The 22,548-nt window shown below is 44.2% G+C and overlaps 1 protein-coding gene across 1 annotated transcript in view; it reads right to left on the reverse strand.

The window, feature by feature from the left end:
- Positions 1–22,548, reverse strand: part of STK40 (serine/threonine kinase 40) — a 401,524-nt gene that overhangs the window by 322,126 nt on the left and 56,850 nt on the right. Inside the window, exon 2 of the mRNA XM_086956415.1 lies at positions 10,878–10,921. Within this exon, the coding sequence (XP_086812541.1) occupies positions 10,878–10,899 (22 nt within the window). The 5' untranslated portion in view covers positions 10,900–10,921. The remainder of the gene's footprint in view (positions 1–10,877; positions 10,922–22,548) is intronic.

Below are 22,548 nucleotides of genomic sequence, written 5' to 3' on the forward strand. Positions count from 1 at the left end.
GCACCACATCTGGCGATCGTAACGCCCCAGAATCGCCAAAGCATTAGCCGCTCTAACGAGAAGACTGGCCATTGTGGAGAATATTTTACCCACATTGTCTAAACGCCTGCCCTCTTTATCCGGAGGCGTGGTTAGCGGCGTGGACGGGTTTTTTGATTTGCTCTGTGCGGCCTGAGAAATGACCGAGTCCGGTTTTGGTTGACCCAGTAGACACGCCAGGCTGCCATCTGGTGCCTTATACTTTTTCTCCAGTCTTGGAAGCACCGGGAGGACTATGGCTGGATTTTGCATAGCCTTCAGACCAAACATGTTCAATGATGGGGATTGAACGTACGGATTTCCTGAATGGTTCCTTGAAATCGTACAAGAAACAGTCGGACTGAACCGTGGTAACTGGGAGACCAAACCTCTTGGAAGCCCGTTCCATCAAGTTGTGAAAACCTCCAACATCCGCTGGAGGAGAGGTAGCATTATCAGGCTCTGTGATGTCCGGATCACGAGGGTCATCTGGATTCCAATCCACGTTCTGGTCTTGGTCAGGATCCACCTGTTGGTCCGCATCTGACGAGGCAGTATCATCATCTGTATCATGAACAGGCACTACCTCTTGTGGATGTTCTGCAGGCTCAGTTTCACGCCCCCTCGAAGGGGTCGTCGTCGACTGTAATGCCTTTATGGAATGTGTCGTCAACGGAAGCGGCGACAAAGAAACTGCGCTCGTTGTCGAGGATTGTGCCGTCGACGAGGAGAAGCTTATCGTCGAAGGATAGAGCGTCGACTGGATAGTCGACGAACTCGTCGTCAGCAGCAAGGTTACAGAGTCGTCGACACGGTCGTAGTCGACGTCGTCCTCGTCGCCTAAGCGATTCTCGTTGTCATCGTCGTCGATGTGGAGAAAGTGATTTTCGTCGACGACGAACAGGAATCAGGTGTCTTGAATACCATCGATAGCGCAGGTGTCGTTGTCGCAGCCGTCGTCGACGAGCCCGTCGACGAGGCTATTTTCACAGACAAGTCCTTTTTGACAGAAATCGTCGGCGTACCTGTGGTTTTCACAGTCGACGAGCGCAGTTTTTTGGCAGAAACGACCTCCTGAGTTGCAGTTGAAGGCTTTTTCACCCCTCTATCCCTTTCAGAGGGTGGTGAAGATACAGGAGCAACTTTCTTCGCCTTCTTAGAGGGTTGCGACTCATCAGGCTTTCCCTGCCTCTCCTTTTCACCGTGGTGAGGAGATTTTTGGGAAGCAGGCCTGTCAGACCTATCAGAGGTCCCTGGTAAGGCCTTGACAAGGGGCTCGTCAGAAGTAGAAGGGGGAGACCTACCCCTCTTCTTAGACCTCTTAGATGACACCATCGACGAGGAGCCCTCACTGTCCTTCATCTTTTGAAGCCATGTGAGAAGACGTCCTTCCCTGTCCCTAAAGGTCTTGGTGGAGAAGGTTATGCAAATCTTGCAGTCCGTGGGTTTATGGTCCGGATATAGGCAGTATATGCAGTCCTCATGTTTGTCCTCGACAAACAATCTCTTCTTTGAGCAGGTAGCACAGTCTCTAAAAAGTGCTTTCTTCTCCTTGTCAGACATGACAAAAAAGAGATACAAGTTGAAGAAAAAATAGCTTGGAATTGAAGAAAATGAGCAGAGCTCAATGGAGACTCCCTTGCACAACGTGCGGTAGAAAATCTGAGGCTCTCTCAGGAACGTTCTATGGGGTGAGGCTGCTCTGATTGGCTACTGCAAGAATTTGGTCTCTTTTACAAAAAGAGGTGGATAAGCTACAAAATGAGATGAGGCCTAGGCCTATTTTTCACTTTGTGCTTACTACTAAGGTATTTTCTATTTACCAAGGCTCCTATTCCGACGACGGGGAATGATACAAAGCATGGGAATCTATGAAAGTTCCAATACTGGGGCAAGCGCATCTTCCCCTTGGCGAGACTATTGTTGTCGGTTTGGTGCGAGAAGGGGACAGAACATGTGCGCGCCTGGACAGATGATGTGCACGCGCATGGCGTCTCCTCTCTGCCTCATATGCTTCCACCGCGTGCTTGATTTTGCTTTCAGTTCATGTGGGTGCCCACATGGCGTCTCCTCTCTGGCTCACACGCTCCCACCGCGCACTCATACGCTCCCACCGCGTGCTTGATTTAGCTTTTAGTTTCCCTGATCCACCATGCAATAAATGTGCTACCTGCACTTGGTAAGCGCTGGAACCTGCGGACACCCGCAGGGATAAAGAAGTCGCACTGCCTCAACAGGTCCTGCCAGCACCATATGCTTGTTTATTTCCTCCATTTACCTTGCATTCATTTCGTATCTCGGTGTTTTGTTGTCTTCGCTCTCGATTAGTGTGTTATTCAACACCTTGCTTCACATATTGAATGCAACTACGGCATTTGCTTTAGGAAGGTTTTAAAGGCCAAAATCCCGAAACTATATAATACCCTGGCAAACAGATAAAACGCAGCATTTCATCTGCACGCAAAGAGTGCTCATGTGCTCCTTACCAGAGGGCCTTGCTCCAGCGGGCACAATAAGATACCATGTGCCAGAGGTAAGCACAACTCGCAGTCTTGAGCCAGATTGCTGCCTGTCTTCCGTAAACCCCTCACGAAGGGTCATTCCGGCCTGGGCACGGTTTCTATTGGGCTTGCAGCAGCAGTCCATTAAAGGCAAGCAAGACTTTCACTTTTATTGCTCTTTGCAAGTAATAATATAGCTCAGCGAGTTAATACAAGCCACCGAGATGAGACAGCCTGCAGTGTTTACAGCAGAGTCAGGGAGTGCTTCCAGTTGATGTGGAGTGCAGTCAGCTCTGACCCTTTTTGTGCATGTGACAGTCCACTGCCTGCTTCCGGGCTGTGTGGATGGACAGTTACCCCTACACTCAGTGCTTGCCTTTTGGAGGTCCAGACCATATATGCTTCCTGTGTACATCACCTGTGCATTGCAGCCCATGCACCTCCTGCCGGTCACACACTCCCTCCCTCTGCAGCCCCAGGCTGCCTGCGACGTGCACCGTCAGTGCCCTCCCGTCGGTCTCTGCCTTGTGCCGGCACCCATGCGCCCCGTGAAACATGTACTCTCACATTCCTGAATCTTGACCCATCAATTGTGAATATTCTGTTTTGTTTTCATCTTATTGGCTCCAAGAAGACTACTGTTCCAGGTGCGCAAAACAAGAATTGTACATACTGTAACTCAGACATTCATTGAGACATACATTGCCTCTTTGGTTCGCCCCCTCCCCCTTACGTATGGAATGCAATAGGTCTCGCACTTATGTGAATTTGAGCTATTGGCATGGTAAATAAAAATGCCTTTTATTTATGTTTTGGGTTTTAAAACAAAAAAAGACATGGTAATTTACAATACTAATAGCTTAAACTCTCACAAATGCGAGACCTATTGCATTGCAAATGCTTGTTTCTCTAGCCTGCTATTGCAATCTAAGCCACACAGTTTACCAGAAAGCTGGCCTCAACAGTCCTGGGCTGCAGCAGATGCAATTGCAACTTCAGTGTTGACCTTTTGTTGCAGGGCCACAGCAGAGGTCTTTCCAAATGGTGTTGCAATATGAATTTGGGGAGGTGGGCCTAACAGCAGCACTCACCTCAGCAATTTCAGCCCTCTTGTTTAGCTGCAGAGATGTGTGCAGCAAAGATGGTGGCAACAGAATCTTCTAGCTGTAATTTCTTTAGGTAGTTGCAGCCACCCTTTGCGCCTTGCTAATGGTAGCATAACCAGGTGATCAAACCTGTGGGTTGGTGCTGCTTGCAATTCATGAAAGGAACTGTTCTAAACTGTGCCAGAATTTTTTTTAGAGAGGCCAAAGTAACCTTTTCATATCAAACGTCGCCTGGCTCAAAATGCATGGGTCTCTCCTGCTTGACTGTTTCTCTTCTTGCAAGGCCAGGCACATTCCTTTGCTTCTAAGCAGGAAGACTTCAAGGCTCATTTGTGCAGGAGAAGCAGACAGTCTGCCTAGAGTTGGTTTAAGGAATTATCCCCTCATTTTAGGACCCGACTGTCAGGCTTAACCCCTTGCATGCTGATGACGAACCCCAGCCGTCATGCACTACGGTGCTCGTGTGCTGATGACGGCTGGGGTTCGTCATGGCCCGCCCCTGTTCGTTTGTTTACAGCACAGGGGCGGAAACGGGCCAGCAGTCAAGGGGTTAAACCAGGCTTGGTCACACAGCAGCTCTCAGAGCACTCTGCAAAGCAACCCATTATTTGATCAAAGAGAATGTGGGACTGGAAAAAATAGGGTGTTTTGGATATTGCATTTATACACATTTCCCAGCCAGAGGGTATGGCTCTATGGTCTCAAGCTTCAGAACCAGTTTGGGCTGGTTCGCTTTAAGTGTTCTTCTCTAAGTGCTCTCCAGAAACCGTAATGTTTCTCACATCTGATAGCACAACAGCTGGCGCCACTGAGGAGCACCTACAACATTGGTACAATGATGTGTGACTTTTCTGCACCTGTCAATCATCAGCTTTCCTGAATCGGTAATTAGAGAACGAAAAGGGCAAACCATGCATGAAACTTCCTCACCTTAAACTAAATGGAAGTCCAATCCCTCGCCTTTTCCATATGTACAAAATGCCAGTGCTGAAGGAGAACTAATCAACTGCTCCTTGCTAATAAATTCGTCAAGGAAATTCGGAAGGTAGCACTGTATCCATCCTCCTGACTGCAGTGTCGCAACCGTCTAGCCACAGGAATATAGGCAATACATTTCTATTATCTGACGAAGTTATCTTAACCCCCATTCTATTTCATGCTGAAAGTCAGGGACATCCAAAATGGACCCCACTGGCTTTAATATTCAGCGACACACACGCTCCAACCATACATGGCACAGGCTCACTCTACATGTATAGGTACTCGGTCATGCAATGCAATGATGTCAGAGGAGGTTTTTAGATTCATTTAACAGCCAAGGGGGTCAGTAGGCAACACTCCCTGAGACAGATAAAAAGGTCCGATAAAAAAATAAGTTTACTGCTACCATAATTTTACAGCTACACCTAGGACAGAGACAGTGTTACAATTTTTCGTATGAGGCACGCTTGGTCAAAGATGGTGCTGAACTGTCACAAACAGATCTACGTTTCCGCACACAAACTAGATTAGCATGATGCCACGGCCAGACATAAAGGTCAGGATATCAATTTCACATACAGCAAGGCACTCAGAGGCAGGGTAACATGCCCATTTATCATGGGTGGTACACTCTCGCATCCTTCCTTGGTTACAGCAGTTGAAGGCAAAACTGTGGAACGTTGCCTGTTTTTTCCCAACTTAAAAAGCAGTTTCCCCATTCGGATTCCCATATTGAATAAAAATGCTTAATTATCATTATTGTTGTTTTTTTTATGTGTGCCTTCTGGGGCCAGTCGTTTGCTCAAAGTATTTCCTCCCTTCCTGGAATAGGTTTCAGTTATTTTACTACTTCTTCTGCAGCATTCAAAGTCAACACCACCATACAAGGAGAAGATCCCCTGGAGAGCTCCAATGGAAGTGAAACATTATGATGTCCGGAAAGCACCTAGGTGAAATCTTTACTGTTTAACTGAAAAGGATATTCTCTCATTAAAGATGTCAGTATCTTACTGGTAAAGAAAGATTTAAAACGCAATGAAGGATGCAAATAGTGCATCCATCACAATAACACGGGTCTTACTAAAGGTAAACACCTCGAAAAATCGTATGCTGCTTTGTTTTGAGCACTACCATAATCTGCGTTTGAATTCTACTTTTGGTAAAGATGTTCAGAAAGAAGTTTGTTATATTCGTCTATTGCACCTGCATTACAATGTCAGCGTTTACGAGTGCCTTCTATAGTAGGTGTTGAAAACATTACTTGCACACTATCTCATTTCATCAGAGATAACACGGGACACCTACCAACAGAAAACGAGGAAAATATGATGTGGTTAGTATCCAGTCTTCAGAATCTTGGTGCAACCAAGGGCTAAGATAAGGGTAAGCTCAATAAGACGGTGGTGCAGGTTTCAGGAAACGACATACCTGCAAAGAGCTGTAGCTCACTATCAGTCTGTGGGTCTGCTTCCAGAAAAGTCAAAACAGGAAAAGGGTTTTCAGAGACTAAGCACCTCAGAAAGTGAGAAGGAATACTCCAAACACAGCTTTAAACATTTAACACTATGTTTCAACTTTCTTGTTAATAATTTTGTACTCTACTACAACTTTGACTGCCTCTTTCTGGACATACATGGATACTGACAACTGGTTTTACTAGACAACTAATGATCTGCTGGTCCATAGCTTCAAAAGTAAATGCTTTAGAGACTGACACTGGTGTGAAGTGCTCCCCTCCCAATGTTTGCAATGGAAGGATATCTTTCTGGATAGGTTTCCTTTTTTGGTAACCACTTTTGCACCAAATATGAATTTAAACCAATAATGGATTTAATTTCTCCATAGTCATTCGATTATTGTTCTACAGTAAAAGCCCGGCATAAACCGTTATATCGGATGAAGTGAGACTTCAAGCATACATTGAAGATCGTAATTTCTTTTTCAAAACCCAAAGGAAACTTTTATTCAATCCAGAATGCAACGAACACATCAATAATCCCTTTAAAAGCACTATGCATTGACCATCTGGTCACCCACTGTCGATCAACCTGAAGCACAAATTTCACTCTTTACCCCCCTAAAGTTTCCCGGATCAGGAGTGCTTTGCATCTCACCAATCCCAAGCTCAAAAACCTGGTGGGATCTCCTTTGCAGTACTGACAATCACACTCTGGTGCTCTCTTCCATCTAGAATCAAGAACCACCCAAATCACCAAGTGCAGAAAGAGCTGTAATACCAGACCGTTCATATCGATCTGACCCTTCCACTCAACCAAAATTATTTCTCAACATGGGCTTCACATATAACCCAGTACCTACAACTCTGATCATGGAGATCAGATGATGTTATGAAACCAGCAAGTACATGTGCATAGCTAAAAAACTGAAGCACTCGTCTGTCCCTCACTTGACAACAAAAGTTTTCTATATAGGTCATACTACAGACATACACACTCCAACAATACTTAGCACTGTGATTAACCTGTTGCACGATCAACCAACCAACTATGCAGTGCTGTGGGTCACAAATCTGGTATGAAGTGGAATTCAAATGTTATAATCTAATACCTTGCAAAGTTTGTGTTGGGTGTCTTTTTGCATAGCACATACTTTGCTACCACTTAAGCACACTGGCAAAAGAAAATAGGAGTGAGGTGTACAATCAGGGTTGTCAGAAAGTCAGGCAAGTAAAACATTGACTACGGAGAAGTACATAGGTTGGGATTAAGGTGAGGTCTCACAACACCTTAACCTCAACCTGTGTCTTTGTACTCTACAGTTTAATTGTGCTATCAGATCTTGAGAGGATGTGTAAAAACAATAATCTCAGAGATAGTCCTCCTATATGAAGACTTAAAATTTCAAGATTTGGAAAGCTTGAGCAAAGGTGGTCTTGAAAGTACAACCAAATGCTCTATTCCAAGTTCCCAAATAAGAAAGACTACACATTCCTTACATAAAATTTCAAGATTATTTGTTTGCATTATATACTACAAGATAGTTGGTCTGCAATACTATAACTAAAGTTTGTAGTCTAGGCATCATTGTTTTCAGCTTCAGATGCATATGCTTGAAATATTACAATGAGGGCTACTTGGCTCCCTAGATAACAGTAGCTCAAGGGTCCAAATCTGCAGTGGATACTGCTCCAAGCATTCCATCTAACAGGTTTGCAGTTTCCCCTTGGATTTACACACCACCTACATACACAGGGCTATCCAACATTTATTCATGAGGGATGGATCCATGTCAGATTTTCAGGAGGACCACGGTCTATGTAAATTATTCCATTTATACTACCTAAACCTACCTAATGTGATAACTAAATATATGCAAGGATGGAGGCCGTTGAGGATAAATGATCAAGGTTATGTTATTTGAATTTAAGAAGTACCTTACCACCATTTGTCCAAAAGCACCTCTCCAATTTAGGCACATAGAAGAGTTCTGGGATTCTCAATAACCAGATTCAAGAGGGTCCGCGGATACTGTACTTTTCACATTTAGATCTGATTTGTGCTCTACGGCGGACTAGATCTAGTTATTGATTTGTGTGAAATACTAAGTGCATGCATGCATGTGTAAACCAAAGGAGTTTGTCTTCTGTTTAGCTTTGCTGTGGCTTTTATTGATAGATTGCCCAATTTGAGGCAGCATTTCTGTTTTCAGGTATGTTTGCCATTTTACGGTTTTAATTAAATTCTACATGTATGTGGGCCAGTGTTATTTAGTGAACAACTTCAGGTTGGCAGATATGTATTTGGCGGAAAGGAAATAGGTGCTAGAGTCTAGCATAAATGGATGTACCACCGATTAAGGCCTAGGAGCAATAAAAAAAAGCTTGTGGCTATTTGGACAGGATAGCTCCAGGGGTTGTGTAAAAGGTTTACAGTTCATATAGGGTCAGGCAAAAATAAATGTTTTCCACTTCAGTGGCACATCAAGTCAAGTCAACAATTCAATTTTAGGGCGATGTGCAAGCATAACTATATCTGGATGTGATGTTGAGGCAGAGAAAGCTGAACGAACTACATGAGTTATAAGTGGTGTTGTATGCATGATGATGCCAGGATTTTGGACTACTGTGTGCTGCTGATGGAAGACTATGTGCAGGTATTGCTTGATAAGTATGTGCTGCTAAGGGAGATCTGCTCAACTAGCTACATGGCCTGAAGTTGTGCATGCACGTGATGGTGCCAAGGGCAATGTCCAAAGAGAGCTGCTGGTGTGATGAAAATGTAGAGTCCACTACCATTTGCTGGTTGCATAAATGTCCTTTGAAGCAGAAGCAGAAGACAGACAATGGTTTTTAAGAGGATTTGAGAAAAAATTCAAAGCATTCAAAACAGCTTACATGAATCACACATTAATACCCATGCAACCAAGACGAAATGAGTTGAGCCACAATCCACCAACATTAAAAAATATATATAGGTTCTTCATCAATGGCAATGCTTTAACTAATCTTCTCATTGCCATGGGCAGACATTTTTCTACCACTACTTTTAACAAAGAAGTTACAAGTGCATAAAACAATTTAAAAATGAGGGGCTTACTCCTAAGAAACCGGTTTGTCAAGATCAAGGCCCAGATGGCGAACGTCAAATTAAATAACAACAACTGGATGATTATATACAAAGTTCAAAAGTACTCTATTAGCGTTACTAATAGTCAAATATATTGTGCACATTTATTGACCTCCGAATGATGCAAGGCTGAGTAGACCTGCATTCATTTGAATCTATTTCCTTCAGGTTCCAATCTTAATTCTGCAGCTGATCCATTAGTTCACTGAATGCTCCTTTCTTATATATCGTAAAAGGATACTTAAACACTTGTTCTAGTTATACAAGAACTAATCTACGACAACGAAGTAAGTTAGTATGCAAATATTCAAAAGCAAGTCAGTAAAAATCTAGCAGTAGATTTTTTAAGATCAGACACTGCGATGGAGCAAACATCTCAAAGCACTAAATTAACAACTGGGGCAGATTTATGTAGATCAGCAACAAATGCTCCCTCGAGTACATCACTGCTATTAGGAAAATCTTGTTTGAAAATATGAATTGAGTGATTTACAAACAGGCTCTGAGAAAGCGATTTTAATTGCAGACACAAGTGGTGTCAGGTCTGTGCTTGGACAATAAATGTAATAAGACTATATCTCATAAACCACTGCCTGAATTGTAGAAATAAAAATACCTTCTGACTCACTTCCTGTTTTTTCTTTTGCAGATTAGGACTGAAAGTGAAACCGCTGATTTACAAGTCAACAGAAGCCAGTCTCTGCTTAGTTTACAAAACTACAAGAGTAGTGCATCTATATTAAGTAGCAGCAAACTGTGCATGTTAAACGACATGAATGTAACCCCGCTTATTAATCTAGATTCACAGACGAGGGCTACAACAACCCGTGACTCACTGACTGCCCTTTAGAAACTAAAACTTGCAGCCTTCTATTGGATACTTATGGAATGTTGACCTCATTGTCTCTGTATTTTATCTTGAACATGAAATGAAATCTCACCCAAGTTGATCCCAAGAACACATCCCAAACAATTTACCAATCATTAAGACAGATTCAAACATTTCCATCTATCCATCACGTGTGCTATCAATATTAAGTCTGTGCAGTCAGCAAGCTGATAGTGATGATTCTACTAGCCAAAATAAAAGTCTAAAAATAATTTTTCTCCAATGCCAAAATTCACATGTACTATCACAAAGTATTACAACCAACTAAGATGCTTTAAGCAACCACTAGCCATCGCACACATTTGACCAGAGAACACAGGTTATGTGTTTCTGCTTTCAGGAGTACCATACCATCCTGAGGCAAGGCCAGTCAACCAAGGGAAGCATGTTTAGACAATCTTTGATAAAAAGAAGTTAACAAGCAGCATATACCACCACTTGTATCTCCACCACAAGTTAGAGCCAGGACACCAAGATACAATGACTAAGAGCAATCATATGAGTGCAAGAGTTTTTTTATTCGATGTCCCAGAACTAGCTTCTGGTGGTGAAACTAAGTTGGTTTCTAGTACTGCTGCTTGAATCGATCCAGACAGGCGCAAGTGATCTGAAACAAGCAAAGGGAAATTTCTGTCCACCACCCATTATATATATATACACACAACATGTCTGCTAAAACCACATGCAGCAAATCTATTTCCATCTCTGTTTAAAATCTTGTATAGCTGTAACAAAATCTTAGATTATCCCAGCAAAATAACCCCCAAAAGGTATTAAATTGAAACAGCCTACCCACCTTCTCCAATGCCGTCACACATGAAAGCCTTTTCTGCACTTCATCTGAAAATAAAGAGATATATGGAGTAAATTAGAAGTAGGAGAGAAACATAACTATACACTATCACTTAAAATGCATTAACTGTATGAATAATGTTTAACTAATCTATAGAATACCCATTGTTGCAAAGATTTATATAATTAATACAATTTCAAAATGTTGGGTCAGAAGCATTTCTGAACAAGTATCAGATTTACCATCTCACACGAGTTGGATGTTTTTAACATTATAGACAAATTAGTAAAACAAACAAAATGACCCTGCTTGTGACAACTGAGAGAGTAAATAATTAATTCTAATCAACAGTCCAAGAATTAGCAGGAAAAATATAACAGAACAAGAATTTAAAGATTAACTGGTTTTGAAACCACATAGCCATTGCAAAGGTTTTTACTAGATTATCTGCACCGTGTTTATGTTGCCTGAATCTCCCTTATTAAAAGTTGAAGGCGCGAAATTACATTTGGGGGATATTTTAGGGTCCATCTCCGTTGTCAGATAAATAATTTCATTAAAACATTTCCTTACAATAATAACAATTAACTCAAAAAGGAAATCTTAGTCACAAGAGTACAATTGATTCAATTTCATTCCATTTACCTCCTGTCACTTCCCACAAAACAGATGGGATGGAAAAGGGGCAGGACCAAAGGGTGGAAAACAATAAAAATAGTCCAAAATGTACCAGTAATAAATAATAACTTTAATACTTCACTTCTCAGCAACTGCCAAGCCTCTGAACGTAAAGTCATAGTTTCAGGGGTGCCCTGAATGTAGCGTCTCATCTCTTGCAGCAAGTCAATGCATTAAACTTACCCCATTGTCCACCCCCAACAAAGTACCCTTCCAACAAAACCCCTCACGGTCACTTGAAGCTCCCTTTAAGTCATTCACTCTCCAGAAGACTTCTCATTGCCCTTTAGTAAAAAGATCTCCTTCGTTGAAGGATGTCCTTGCTTATAGATCAATGCTTCTCCATTCCTGACAGGAGTTTCTGAACTTACTTCTTATGGCCTCTAACATAAAAATACAGGCTCATTATTTCCATCTCCAAAAGACTTCATCTTGGAGTGGCTGTCACTAACCTGTCAAATTTCCGTCACCCAGTAAGGAATCCATGCAAAATCTCAGGTGTTCCCAGTTACAAAGTAAGCCGATTCACAGCACCATCTGTCTACATTTATAATACATTGGGTTGCTGCAACATTGTATACAGAACTAATGCTGCATTGTCAAACCAGAGAAGTCCATATTGTATTTGAAATGGTTTAAATATGTACCATTTCTCGTTGGACTGTCTTTTCCCCAACTGACTTTCTTCCCCTTCATTGTTCAGTTGTGAGAACTGGAGCAAGCACTTCCGAGTTGCTCCATTTGCACCTCATCAGAGCAGCAAGTTTCAGTAGTATGCCATTGGACTTGCCCTTTAACTTTCTTCCAGCCTGCACTACAAATAGTAATTCAGCACCACTTCATGGATCGCCACCCTCATGTGACCTACGGAGCCAATAAATCTCTCAATATTGGGAGTCCAGCCCAGGCATCCATGTAAAAGGTAGAGAGGCTAAAGTAATTTTCCTGCGGTATCTTTCCCGATATGGTAATCGGTCTTATCCCCAGCAGCTCCTTTGTGTTCCCTCCAAACTACCAATTCTTCCAAATTGAACCGTAACCTTCACACTAGAACACTTCTGATCACGGACCACTTCCAGTTCCAGTTCTGTGATAACCACCATTCCTGCAAGTTGCAGGACCTTCACCTGGGTGGACCCTATACTGTGGTCCTTTTTATTTTATGTTCTAATTAGATTGTGTCTATAATGCTCTGATCTGGACTCTGTTCGTGCACATGAGTGGCATATTTGTTGTACATTCAGCGAGCTGTCTATCACTTGCAAATGGATTACAATATTACCAACAGTGTCTCCAGTGAGGTGGGTTCTATCTCACTTTGGGATGGAGTTATCTAGTAATTCAGGTAGCTTAAGCTTGCCTTTGGTGGGATTGAGCCTCAGAGTTCCTTTGGTGGGATGGAGTCTCTGTGGCTTACAGGTTGCTTAACAATGCCTCCAGCGGGACTGGTGGCATTAGTTCCTTGGCAAGCACCATATAGCACATACTGCGGTGGACCCCACTGAGGTAGTTTCTCCTTTTGGATGAAGTCCACCCTTTTAAATGCTAAACATATACATAGGTGACTGTTTATTCTCACTTTTAGCAATACCTATTGCTAAAAGCACAGCAACATTTACCAGACATCATATGGTTAGAGCATATCTCTAAACCTCAGCCAACATCTCACATATAGTAGCCTAACAACAGCAAACAGCCTTGCAAACATGTACTCTGAAATTGCGTACAGGAATCCAATACAAATCAGAGCCCTTCGATGCCTCGTCAGCAAAGTACAAAAGATACAATACAATAAAATATACAGGGGTGTGGAATTTTTGAAAAACTTTACTTGTCCAAGGGACAAAGGGATACAATAATCTTCCAGCCCTGTAAAGAAATCCACTAGTCCCACGCACTCTATATAACTAAAAGCTATACAGACCAGCAAGGACTTATGACTAGTCAACTATAAAACCCAAAGTATACATGCCCATCTCTGCCTCTTTGCCCTTGCAAACTCTCTTATTATAAAGTATTGTCTTCCGCACTGTTTTATTGCTATCAGCAGTAATCATTTGCCTTTCCACTAACTTGCCATAGGGCTCGACCCAATTCCACATCTTCATCATAGGGTTCATAACCCGCCTGTTCTCTTTTCTCACAACAAGGGCTTCACACACTTACTGTTAAAATTACACCACTCCCTTACTACAAATATACCTTCACACTATATACACTGGAATGGATATCCCTGTCACTACCCATCCCATGACCTTCTCTCCACTCCCTCGTCTAATGTACTCCTTGCACATTTCACAAGTTCTCCTCCTCTCTCATAAGAGGTTTCATTCCCTCTCCAGTTTCACCATAGGCTTCAAACCCCTCTCTTGTCTACTGTTGCTACCTTGCCTCCGCTTATCACAGGCTGCTCAGCCTTCGTTACCCCCCTCTGCAATCTCATCTAAGCGCTCTGAGCAACCCTTTTACCTTAACCAGCTCACTTTGCTTCCTGCCTTCCACCAGCCCTGCCAACTGCCGCCACAGAAACAGAGGAAGGAGTCAAAATTGAGAAGTCTGGACAATACAGCTCTGAGAGTGGATATTTCAATAGCATAATACCCGAATCAATGAAGAGAATGTTATGAGACTCACAGATGGCACTGAGGTAGACCTCAAGGGGACCAGGCTGGATTGAGGTGGAGAGAACAGACATCCAAGCTGTGAATTATTGAAAATATCACCAGGCAATATTCAGTGAGCTATAAACTGGCATCAAGCACCTGCATGTAAACTGCAAGACATGGGTTTAGAACCTTGTTTGTTCTCAATCTGTTATTATAAGGCTGCTAAAAAGTTTTTTTGAGCATTAATAGACCATCCCATTCACTGTTATATTTTAAACCCCAACTTTCAAATTCTATCAGCCATACAATCGTGGCATATAATCCCTACCAGTAAAGACTGTTTATGAAACTATACACTTGTATGATAAATAGTCAGTGTATAATGTGTGTGTGATGTAAAGCTTTCTGACACCTTACAGTGGGATAAGTAGCGCTATGAAAGTATTAAATTAAATAAGTTAGGAATTGCTATTCAATTTGTTATTCCTATAAATACTCATACATACTTTTACAGCCGAAATTTTTACAGTGCATGCATATTTGTTACATATAGGAGCTAAAGAAAATCAAAAACCAGCCTCCAAATCTTAGGTTTTTAGGTTTCGCCTGGGGCACGGAGCGTAAGCTCCGCCCCCAGAGAAATCTCTAGTCTTCAGTTAGGGACTCTTGAATACGCCCCTCTGTTCCATTGGCTAGCTCCATAAATGGAGGCTAGCCATTGGAACAGAGATCTGTCCGTCAAGGCCGGACCAGATTCGGGGGTGTTCCCGACATTTTTTCCCTCTCCACCCACTTCTGTTCGTCATCACAGTGGTGGGTGGGTGTTATTTTTTTTTTTTGGAGTCCGCCGGTTTTCTTCTTTTGCTAAGTGTCTGTTGTTGGAGTTGGCTGCAAGATTCGAGTTCCCACGAGGCGATCAGGTAAGGAGCATTTTGTTTAGAAATGTGCGTGAGCCGTGATCCTTCCCCCCCCTGTCCGTGCGCCGTTCCCACCCCCCCTCGCTGTCCTGTGCACGTTCCCGCCCCCCTCCCGCTGTCCGTTCCTTTCCCGCCTCCCTCCCGCCGTCCGTGTCCTCTCCCGCAGTTCGTGTCCTCTCCCGCCCCCCTCCCGCCGTCCGTGTCCTCTCCCGCCGTCCGTGTCCTCTCCCGCCGTCCGTGTCCTCTCCCGCCCCCCTCCCGCCCCCTCCCGCCGTCCGTGTCCTCTCCCACCCCCCTTCCGCCGTCCGTGTCCTCTCCCGCCCACCTCCCGCCGTCCGTGTCCGAGTGAAGATATAACAGGCAAATATAACTGCAAATATAACTGCACTTTTCTTGTGATGTCATGTGTTGTTCAAGATTGTGTGATGTCACTTCAGTTAGGCCTGGCGTTCTTCTGAATGGATGTCCATAGTCGCACTACGACCTTAGCTGTATGCCTGGTTGTTCCTAGATGCAGTTAGATACCTTTAGATACTGGACTGGGAAAATCGTCTCTCTTACATCTTTGCAAATCCCTGCAAGCCACAAAGGATGCGCATTGGCAAAATACATTTATTTGGTACGTGCAGCCCTGAATGTTTGCTTGATGTCGTTGCCCGTGTATCCTCCTAAGGCACCCCACAAGTTTGCACCCTTGCCCGCCACGCCCACACACTCACAGGAAGATAAACAAACTGCTTGTACAAATATGAGTGTACTCACAAAGTCACTAGTGTTTGTACATCTTTTAAACTGTTCTTTACAGGCAATGGCTGTGGGAAGGAAAGGGGGCCGGGAAATGACAATGGACGGGGGCACCTCGGCGGTGCAGTCAGTTCCTGCACATTTCCTCTCTTTCTGCTGCCGCTGGGAGGAGGGGAGGGGAGGAGGGGAGGGGAGGAGGGGAGGGGGCGGGGTGCGGTACCTGGGATGGGGCTGGCAAGTTTGCTGTTCTCTCGGAGCCCCGGTGTAGTGCCTAGGGTGCAGCAAAGGAGAGCAGCTTGCACGAGGCACCCTCCCTGGATATGGTCTCTGCCGGCAGAGAGCAGGAGCCTGGGCTGAGGGTCCCGGGAGATTGATCCACCCTGAGGGGCCCCCTGCCACCCCTGGGCTGGCGGGGATGCGGCATGTGTGGAAGCAGAGGCGGTAGATGCCGGGAGAAGGAGCTACGGCGGCTCGGGGAGCTGTCACGGGGGGAGCAGCCTCCTCTCCCGCCTGGATTCCTTCCAGTTCTCCTGCTGACCTGTCTGAGGACTGAGCCGGTGTCACGAGGACACTTCCGGCTCCTGGAGCCGCCCGCGGTCACATGATGGAGCTCTCGCAGCTGCTAACCCTCACGAGGATCCGAGGAGGTAAGGTTGGGAGGGGACCTCGCAGTGCATTGTGGGGCACTTCTTTGCCAGCCTCTCTGGTCTCAGAAATTGGACCACAGCCGGTCCCTCTGACACCTTAACGGGATCTATTGAGTTTAATCAACAAGACTCAAACCTGGGATGTGTACTTGTTTATGGAAATGTAAACTTTTGCTGTAAGACCCTTGCATCTCACTATTGTGAGGCGAGGTGGCCTTGTGTCGCTGAGAAATGTCTCAGGGGTCTGTAACTCTGAACAAGCAGCAGGACCTTGGAAGACCACTCACATGTCACGGGCTATAGTGAAATCCAGAATTTTCCCAACGCGTGAGTTGCCCCGGCCTTTCCTATGAGTGACGCTGCCTCAACCCACCTGGCCTGTTAGAGGCAGTCGTCTAGTATCAGAAAATCCTTATGACAACCCCGAGAGATGTCGGCCACAGGTGTGATCAGTGCAGAAAGTTGAAATAGATATGACACACACATGGAGAGGATATGACACATCCGTTCACCTGGCACAGCTCGTTGACATAGGGTATGGAACTTGTTCCTGCTAAATCAGCCACGACTGTGACCCTGTATTCAGTCCTCCAAACCATTCAGGTATTGGTTTCTGGCACAGGAATGAGCTTTACCCACTGGATTTGCCCAGGACAACAACCCTCTTTTAATTGTTAATCATTGGTGCCTTGTTGGTTTGTGGTTGATGGAGACTTAAGTTAAATATCCAGTGTTGTTTCCATGGAATGAGTTGTGAACAATACAAACTGTCTTAGATTGTGAGTTTTCTTTAATTGGTGTGTTGTGAAGGCATGTGTAGTGTTATGTGATTGCTGCATTGTGGGCTGTGAGAGCTGTGTGGGCTGTGAGAGCTGTGTGGGCTGTGAGAGCTGTGTGGGCTGTGAGAGCTGTGTGGGATGTGAGAGCTGTGTGGGATGTGAGAGCTGTGTGGGATGTGAGAGCTGTGTGGGATGTGAGGGCTGTGTGGGCTGTGAGGGCTGTGTGGGCTGTGAGGGCTGTGTGGGCTGTGAGGGCTGTGTGGACTGTGAGAGCTGTGTGGACTGTGAGGGCTGTGTGGACTGTGAGGGCTGTGTGGACTGTGAGGGCTGTGTGGACTGTGAGGGCTGTGTGGACTGTGAGGGCTGTGTGGACTGTGAGGGCTGTGTGGGCTGTGAGGGCTGTGTGGGCTGTGAGTGCTGTGTGGGATGTGTGTGCTGTGAGAGCAGGGAGAGCTGTGTGGGATGTGTGGGCTGTGAGAGCTGAGCGAGCTGTGTGGGCTGAGAGAGTTGTTGGCAATGTAAATAACAATGCCATTTATTTATAAGTAAACAAAAAAAAAGAAATGTCATGAGCAATGCCAATAGCTCTAACTTTTCCAAAGGCGAAACCATTGCATTGTAAATGCTTGTTTTACCTAAGTGATAACAAGCTGTGTGCCTTTGTTTCCCCATTACTGTGGCATTTAGGTGTTAGAATCTAGATAGCTTCCACCCAGGATTATACTCGAACAGAAGGAGGGATGATGGCACTTTAAATGTTCTCTTAGTTTTGGGCTCAAGCTGGAAGAGAAGATTACTAAAACCCTGGCAGGGCAGCCTCCGTCATTCAGACTTCTAAGGTCGCTGAATATCATCTGATTAAGTAGTGGTAAAGTCTGTTTTTATAGTGCTTTAAAAGAACACCAGTGAAGTGTGAAGCACTATAATATTAACAGCAAATACTGGCTAGTAGGAGAGAACTTGTGAACGACTGGGATATAGCACTGTAGAATGTGGTGCTAAAAGTTCAGTGAGTGTGGTGGGAGGAAGACACAGGCTGGCCACAAGTAACAGAAGGATTCAAAGCAGATATGTGGACACTAGAAAACAGCTTGAGGTGGGCATTTATGATTATGGTGTGGCATTAAACAAAGGAGGTATTTAGAGAAAAGGATCCAAATACCTGAGGAAAGTGGGGGAAGAGCGCGCAGAGCAGGTCAGACTAGTAGCGTTTCGCCCTCGGGGAGCCTGATAATCCCCATGAGAGTCTAGGCTCGGGCTTAGGGTAAGTGAGCCACGTATGGCGAAACACAAATTGTAGCAGCTGATCAGATAGGTTACTTGAACGGGAACAGAAAACAGTGAAGTTAGAAAACTGGGGAAGATAGGGAGAAGTAGGAATGGGCACGTTAGGGGACACAGAGGGTGCACTAAACACCAACAGCGAGCTCCCAGTGAAGAAAGGTCAGTACCATCTCCTTCGGAAAACCTATGCCTTTAAGATAATGTAGTTAAAGAAGCATTGAGCATTTTGAAACACGCCCAATGTTCCACTCCTTTGCTTGCTGCCTGCCTCTTGGATAGGATTTTGTTCCCACTAGTTGAGTTTTTTGCGCTTTCGGAAAGTGCCTCCTGGAAGCTCCTGCATTTCATATTTATCAACCTTGACACTGTTGATCTCTAGCTGCCTGGGTTGGAGGCCCTTATCCACCCACACATCACCTGCTGCTCCGTATGAGCCAAGCTGGATACCGGGGCCGTGAAACTGTTGGAGCCATAGATGCCAACAAAACCGATTCAGACAGGAGACTCTTGGTTTAAAACCGTTTTATTTTGGCAGTCTGCCGCCTGAAAATAATGAATCTGCTTCAATTAAGATCTATGAATAAAATACAGTTGCATAATCTTTTTTTTTATTGAATTTAAATCACCCTCTTTATAATTTCAGATTGTTAGCATGTATGGTCGAAGCCATGGTGAGGATTTCAAATAATTAAAAGTTACTTGTGTGATGCTTACTATCGGCTCATAGTTGTGCCGGCAGGTGAAGAATGAGGGGCCACTTGTGCTCTTTATCGTAAGCATAACTAATATGGGAGCAGGTGTTCTAAAACGGACCTTACAAATACAGTGAGCAATGACTGTATTTTCGGGCTTTTTGGCAGGGCTGGCTGGGGAGCTCAGAAAGACATGCCAAAAGTTTTTTTGCAAATGCACATGCGGGGTTAAATATGCTTGCGCAGATGCGAATGGGAGATCATCCCGATTGGGAGATTAAAACGACGGAAGTGTGAGATCTCTGCCTCTCTCATTGACAGGGAGCACAAACTTTCTCACAGCTGCAGCCAGGATTAGTTTAGTTACCGTAATTACCTAAAAAAGGCGCATTCACTAAGATTTCATATTCCAATCGGATAACTGGTTTGTGATTATATTAGATGCACAAGGGTTAAAGAGAATGTCTACTTGTCCGGAGGACTAAGTAGACAATAAAACTTCTTGTCCACAACAAGAATCCTCATGTTTTATTGTGTCCGTCATATTGTTTGCCTAATACCTTTGCTCTAGGAGAATTCCACATTATTTCTGTGGCCCTCATTTAAGTTTTCAATGTCTCGAAGAAAAATCTGAAGGACCCCTTTACAGTCAGGAACACCTAGTCTCCACGCAGCAAGATTTTATATTTTCCTAGTTAATTTGCACTATGTTTGCATATTAATCAGTACAAAAGATTCCCTTACAAAAGCAAACCTTTTGGTGAAGAGCTTATCTCCACCTTGCGCTATATTCCAGATTAAAGTTATCGAAATGAAGGAAGGTTATTACACTTTCTGTTCAATTTTAAATTACTGAACTTTTAAAGAGCATTGTTCTCTTCAGCATCATATTTTGATGCTAAACGTTTCACTGTCTGGAAACTGAGGAGCCAGTCCACTATCAACTAGGCAAAAAAAGCCAGGACTATATGGTTTTTATAAAACTGAAGATGATTTTTCAATTGTTGAAGGACAGGCCAGCCATCTGGCATAAAAAGCTAACTGACTCCTTTCACACTCTTGAAGATTCAGTACCAAATATAAACAGCTATTTCACCCAACTAATTAAATATAAACCTTTTGCAGCATCTAGCATAAGACGAAATGAAAGTCCTTTGGTTTTTCGTTGTTATGGTCATAGGTTAAGAAGTTGACCCATCAGGGAGAAAATGTTTACAGTAGACGTTCTACTAGATAAGCTACTCCAAAGCAGATAAGGGTCTAGATGTACCCAGTCCACTTCCACATGTATCCGCATGGTCTATTCTGGTGAATCCCAAGGTCAAGGTACACCAGAGGGATGCCAGGTTCTTCTTGGCACAGGCTGCATATACCTAGAAACAACCAGTAAAGCACTGTGAATGCTCACTACCCAGGACTAACAGCAGATACTTTAATAAGAGTGAGAGGACTGAGACTATGAAAATTCAGCTTGTGGAACAATCATATTTGGCCTCTGGAATGAGATGTACAAGACACGCAGTATTTCAGCAAGTTGCGGGTTGTCAGCATGGATTCCTGGGTCAATAGCTACAACAGATGGTCATACAAATGACATCTAGCCCTTATGGCATGTGTTTTATAGTGGAGAGAAAAATATCAGCACAGCACAATGCCAAAGCACTCTTCAATCTGCATCTTGATGCTCTTGGAGACTTACTCCACAGTTCTGCAGTATTTCTTCATTAATTTGCGGACAATCTTCAGTAATACTTGAAAGCACCCTCCCCTGCCAACATCACACCTTTATCTGGTCACTAAGAGTATTCATGTTGAATTACAACACTATCATGAAAAAATAAACAGAATTCTTTTCAGCTCCCACCCTTACCTATGTAGAAACATGGCTTGGCACTCAATATTATTAAAATGCAGGCTTTGTATATTCAGATGCATCCAAATTCCTGGACTTCCTTCTCAAAAAGCGACTGACCGCCACAAAATCATGCACAACATGGCAGAGAATGCTCAGTTTCAAACTCATGTTCTTGAGAAGAATAAAATCTTCTATTCCAAAACAGGATTGTAAATCTACAGTTAGCCATTAGTGTTATTATAAACTGACTACAGTAACTTCTCTCTCATCGATATTTTCTAAGTGTCTCTTGCCCCTCTGAAAGTCATTTGACAGCAGCAGGCCATGTGTTATGTGGTAGTCTTCTAACAGAGTTCATATCACCCCCATCCCGCCCAAACTTCAATGCCTGCCCATTGATGCCTTGCACATTTACAAAACTGCCAGCCTGGTGCACATAATACTGCACCCAGCCTCTGCCATAACCTTGTGCAGAAATTGAACATACATGCAAATTTCGGGAAACAGTATTTTAAGAAATACTGCAACATAGCTCGATCATTTTCAGGGTGTACCCGAAGCTGCTGGACTTACTTTGTCACCTTACCCAGCATATCCTATCCCATCCTACCCTCAAAGAAAAAAAAATTAAAACACCACACAACACATGATAGTGTGCTGGAGAGAAAGGTGGTGTGATCAGCGCGAGGCGCGCGAGTCAGCTGGAAAGAGCGTGCACTAAGTGAAGAGCCAATGGGAGAGAGGCTGTGGAATGTGTGTTAGCGTGCTAGAGAGAAGGGGGGGTGTGATAAGCGTGAGGCGTGAGACGGCCTGGCGGCCGTCAAAGTGAAAGCCGTGGGCAGTGAATAAATTAGGGGATGAGAAATGCCTGAGGCACAGCGCACGCTGGGGAATGCCTGTGGGAGGGAGGCTGGTGGCTTTGATGTGCACGCGCTTTTTAGGTCAATGCACTTGCGCATTGAGCTTGCTTTTCACGGGCACAGCATCAAATCGCCTGATGGTTAAGCTCTGGTTAAGCCCCAATACCGCTCGCAAGCTTAATGCGCAAGCGCATTGACATTCTCGACCTAAAAATGGCTTAAAAAGGGTACTATATCAGATAAGGTCTGTGCTTAAAGCAAACACAAGGAGATGATTGACGGAGTGCTGGAACTTTTCAAACACTCACCCCCAGTCACAGATCTAGGTTGAATCCATTGTCATTCTGTAGCTCACTTCGCCACCACAGTTCAGACACAGCTATATGCAAATTAATCTTGACCCTGTGCGTCATCGGAACAGTCCAGTCCAAACTGCCAAGCCAGGTCTTCCCTGGACCGGAAACAAGCATCTTGGGACCGGTTTGGGGGTAACACCCTTCATCAGCCAGGCTAGCTTGAATCCAGTGGCAAAGTGAGCAAGGGACCCACGTCTGGGCATACCCTGACAACTTCGGGCGAACAAAGCAAACACAAGGAGATGATGGACAGAGT

This window comes from Lissotriton vulgaris, chromosome 2_1 (assembly GCF_964263255.1).
Source record: "Lissotriton vulgaris chromosome 2_1, aLisVul1.2, whole genome shotgun sequence".
NCBI lineage: Eukaryota > Metazoa > Chordata > Amphibia > Caudata > Salamandridae > Lissotriton > Lissotriton vulgaris.